Genomic DNA, 5,152 nt, shown 5'->3' with positions numbered 1-5,152 from the left:
CTTTTTTACACGAAAAAAGGGTTGTGAGGTGCTGAAAGCGGGGTTGGAAATTTGTATGGAAGTATCGTCATTTTTACAGTTAGAAGCTTGAAAATTATTTTTTAGGCTGCTGATTTGATATAAATAAATATGACATTTGAAGTTTGTAAAATTTTTACCCTCAAGGTTGCAATGTAACAAAACGGAATAGGGGATGAAAGTTTGTATGGGAAGATGTTTATGTGAATATTTTGTAAGTTTAATATTTTTTGGCATTTTATAAGTTTAAATAAAATACTACAATAACAACATGGTTCACGACCCATAACCTAGAGGTGTAGGCAGAGACCCAGGATCTACATTTAGCGCGGTTCCGGCACACCTCTCTCAATGTTCCTCTACACTCAAAAGCATAGCCCATCGGTTAATTATTTTAATTATTAACCCAAAAAAAATGCTACCCGAGATAGTATTTCACGCGGACGAAGTCGCGGGCACAGCTAGTTTGATATAAATAAATATGACATTCAAAGTTCGTGAAAGTTTTACCCTCAAGGGGGCAAAATAACAATAGGGAATAGGGGATGAAAGTTTGGAAGAAGTTAAGGAATATGTTTTTTTTTGTTGTAAGCTACCACGAACCCACTTGATATTAAGTGATGATGTGATCTAAGGATGGGACGCGCTAGTTTAGTAAACTGACACCGGCATCTTGTTCCAATCCTTTGCAGTACGCACAAGGAACGATGATAACTTCATCTACTGTTATGAACAAACTTCTAAATTATATACCAACTACCCGCCTTTTTCCATAGAGAGGGTCGACACAATATCTAATATATAAAATTCTCGTGTCACAGTTTTCGTTCCCGTACTCCTCCGAAACGGCTTGACCGATTCTCATGAAATTTTGTGAGCATATTCAGTAGGTCTGAGAATCGGCCAACATCTATTTTTCAAAACCCCCCCCCCCATTTAGTTTTTTTTTTAAACTGCGCGCGGACGGAGTCGCGGGCGACAGCTAGTCTTATATATAAAATTCTCGTGCCACGGGGTTCGAACTTGAACTCCTCCGAAACGGCTTGACCGATTCTCATGAAATTTTGTGAGCATATTCAGTAGGTCTGAGAATCGGCCAACATCTATTTTTCATAAACCCCCCATTTTTTAATTGCGCGCGGACGGAGTCGCGGGCGACAGCTAGTACATCTATATTACATCTCTATCAGCCGACATAACTGGATTGATTCCCACAAAATATATCCATGTATTCGGCCTTCTATGAAATATACAAAGTCATGTGTATGTACAAGATAATATTTCATCATATTAAATTCGTCACGACTAGACTTGAATCACTCAATAGGCACGTGCAAACCACGTGATTGTGTTAGTAGCAGTAGAAAATGACGCGATAACATTTTAATCTTAGAGGATACAAGTAATTCCTCTAAGATTTAAATCAAACAGAAAAGAAAAATAAAATTGGAGTGTCTGGATGTAAGTAATATTATTAAATAAGGAACTTCGTTCCAAAAATACATTTCTCGCAAATGATACATGATTTATGTTACTGATAATATAACTAAAACCATTTTATTTATATTTGTCGGTCTGTCTGTTTCATTCTCACGCCAAAACTACTGAACCGATATATACGAAATTTGGCACACAGATAGTCTAGATCTAGACCCTCAGAAAGGACATATGCTACTTTTTAAAACGGGTTGAATTTGTATGGAAGTATCGTTATTTTTACTGTTAGAAGCCTGGAACTTATTTTTAAGGCTGTTAATACAACGATGGCTTCTACGAATAAGGGCCAATGTGAAAATTGACAACTTTACAGGAGAGGCTGTCAAAGTTTCAACCATATAGGAAAAAATGCCTTACAGGCCCTTTTTCTTTAGCAAAAATAAAAAACACGTTTACACCTGTAAATGTGTATTTGTGTTTAGTACATGTTGTTAACTAGCTTTTAACATAAAAAAGTAAAATCATTAATTTGTTACTTTGGCCCTTATACATAGGAATCATCTATAAATAAATATTACATTCAAAGTTTGTGAAAGTTTTACCCTAAAGGATGCAAAATAATAATAGGGAATAGGGGATGAAGTTTATGTGGAAATATGTAAGGTTTATGTGATTGTTTCGTAACATTAATATGGTTTGTTGTCACGTTTAATATCTTTAAGTAAACTATAATAACAAGATAACCCACATCCGTAAACCAGAACGTCCATTTGGCGCGGTCCTGACACACCTCGCTCGTTTCCCCTACATTCAAACATCAACGCATGGCATGTCAGTTAAGTAAAATAATTAGCATAAATAATTGAAATACTAATCGAAGACAGTATTTCCCGCGGACGAGATCGCGGGCACAGTTAGTGTTAAGATAAAATAATCTCCAATTTAGCTATAAAAAAATAAAAGTTGCTAGTCATTGAGATTCGTTTCATGTTTGATAATATTTAGATACTTCTGAGACATCGCTTGTAACAAACGATGACACCAAGATTATCAATTTTATATTTACTATGTTTAACATTACCATTCATAGAAAATGCTCGAATATTGGGTGTATTTCCGACTCCATCAATCAGTCACCAAGTTGTTTTTCGTCCTCTGACACACGAATTGGCAAGACGAGGACATGAACTTATTGTTATAACAACGGATCCTGTACATCCAAAAGGACCTGGAAATTTAACTGAAATAGACGTCCACGATTTGTCTTATACGAGATGGAATAAAGGTATGTCAAAAATCGAAGATGGTTCCAGAGATGTTACGAAACAAATGGAAGCAATGGAGCAGATAAACTATGAAATTTTCGAAGAGCAGGTGAAATCTAAAAGTGTACAAAAGTTATTGTCGTATGAACATGATCATTTCGACTTGATACTTGCCGAAGCTTACGTAGGATATACTCTGGGATTTTCACATGTTTTTAAAGCGCCAGTCATTTTAGTAAGTTCTTTCGGCGGAGTATGGGATAATTACGATGCTATGGGAGCACCAACACATCCATTGTTATATCCGAGTATGTTAAGAGATAGATTGAACAATATAACAATGTGGGAAAAGATTATTCAGTTAAAAAAAGAACATAAAATGAGACATCTCGCTAGAAATTATGAAAAAATTAACAAATTTTTAAAGAAAGTATTTGGTGCGGACATTCCTCCGGTTCAGAAATTATTTGACAATGTGGCAATGTTGTTTTTAAACGTGCATCCTATTTGGGACAGCAATCGTCCCGTGCCACCCGGTGTCATCTACATGGGTGGGTTACACCAGAATCCGATAAGAGATTTACCTAAGGTACGCACTATTTAATGTTAATTTCAATTGAACAATTCCCCCCCCCCAAACACCCCTTTGTGGTGGCTTATAGTTTCGTGGTGCTAGAGATGATAATGGATGCAGAAGGCAGTGCAAACCTGTGTCTGCTTTTCCGGTGGGCCTGACCCAGCCTCAGAAAAAAGACGCGATGAGGGCGTAGGATGGTCGGTTTGTAGGTTCACTGTTTGAATATGAAATGTAGCGGTAGGAAGTTCATCGAAACCGGTAAAATGTTGATAGCTAAGTATATAGTTAGTTGTCTACTTTTATTGAGATTGAACATTGCGCAACTAAAATATATATCACTTAGCTATTACTTCTTAAATGTACTTTTTGGCAGGATCTAAAATTACATCTCGACTCTTCGAAGAACGGAGTTATTTACTTTAGTTTGGGCACAAACGTAAAACCGTCTCACGTGCCTCCAGAAAAGTTGCAAGCTATTATAAACGTATTTTCACGACTGCCGTATGATGTTCTTTGGAAATGGGACAATGATGAACTGCCGAGTCGTTCAAATAATATAAAAATATCAAAATGGCTTCCACAATCTGATTTACTGAGTAAGTATTGCTACTTATTGATTATGTAACTTCACTAGTCATCTATCTAAAGAATAATTCTTTCTACTGTATTATAAAGTTAAATTTCCCGTGACAATTGATGATGTTGTTATAAGTCATCAATCATTACGGCTACTTTATTTAGGACCCTAAGCAAAAGGCACAGTCTTCTTTTTCATACAGCTTTATCCATCATCCATGATCTCTTATTTCAGGGCATCCGAAAGTAAAATTATTTATAACTCAGGGAGGTTTACAATCGACCGATGAAGCTATTACTGCCGGAGTACCTCTTATTGGTATACCATTACTCGGAGATCAATGGTACAATGTTGAGAAATATGTGCAACATAAAATTGGAGTTAGAATTGACATAAATTCACTGACAGAAGAAATGTTTGAAAACGCGATACACAATGTTATCAACGACAAAAGGTACGCAACGTACAAACGTTATTTAATACTCAACAAATTGTTATAAAGCTTTAAGTTTTAATGCCTGTTTACAAGTAGCGGTTAGCAGCGCGACTCTGGCCGCGAGTGGCTATCACTTCCTGTTGCAGTCGCAGCCGCACTTCTTGAAATAGAGCGTAAATCTTCGCACACAACTAATCACTAATTCGAAATTAAATCAAAATGTAATTTAAAGAATTATTTTAGCAAAGATCAATATTCAGTTAAGTTCATGGATTGTTATATCCTTAATACGAGCTGTCGCCCACAAATCCGTTAGCGCGGAATTAAACACACTTAATTAGTAGCCTATGTATGATTCTAAATCTATAGCAAATGTCATTAAGATCCATGTAGCCGTTCTGGATATACCTTATAACAAACATCTATCTACACATTCGCATTTATAATATTAGTAAGATTAGAAGAAGAGGATACTTCATTTCCTATGTTTTATGACTGTCTTCAAAATATCTACACAGGTGTATTATGTCTGTTTCAGCTATCGTGAGAACATAGTGCGTCTCCGCAGTATAATGCAGGATCAGCCGCAAAGTCCGCTAGAGCGCGCCGTGTGGTGGACAGAGCACGTGCTGCGTCATGGCGGAGCGCGTCACTTGAGGAGTCCGGCAGCAAACATTTCCTGGACTCAATATTTAGAATTAGAACTTTTATTTACTTTAGCTACTGTGTTAATACTGTCACAAATTATTCTGTTTTTGGTTATCAAAATGGTTTGGAGTTTTGTAAATTCAAATGTGACTACAAAAATGAAAAATAAAAAGCCGTAAAATTTTTTAAAAAAG

At 36.3% G+C, this 5,152-nt stretch overlaps 1 protein-coding gene across 1 annotated transcript; it reads left to right on the top strand.

The window, feature by feature from the left end:
• Window positions 1–2,462: 2,462 nt before the first annotated feature.
• Window positions 2,463–5,152, top strand: LOC106720083 (UDP-glucosyltransferase 2-like). Its single transcript, XM_014514699.2, has 4 exons — window positions 2,463–3,309; window positions 3,671–3,893; window positions 4,109–4,328; window positions 4,849–5,152. The coding sequence occupies exons 1-4, from the start codon at window positions 2,491–2,493 to the stop codon at window positions 5,135–5,137; spliced, it is 1,551 nt and encodes a 516-aa protein (XP_014370185.2). The 5' UTR covers window positions 2,463–2,490; the 3' UTR covers window positions 5,138–5,152.

This window comes from Papilio machaon, chromosome 25, assembly GCF_912999745.1.
Source record: "Papilio machaon chromosome 25, ilPapMach1.1, whole genome shotgun sequence".
In the NCBI taxonomy this organism is placed as follows: Eukaryota; Metazoa; Arthropoda; class Insecta; order Lepidoptera; family Papilionidae; genus Papilio; species Papilio machaon.
This window is presented reverse-complemented; position numbering and strand designations above follow the sequence as displayed.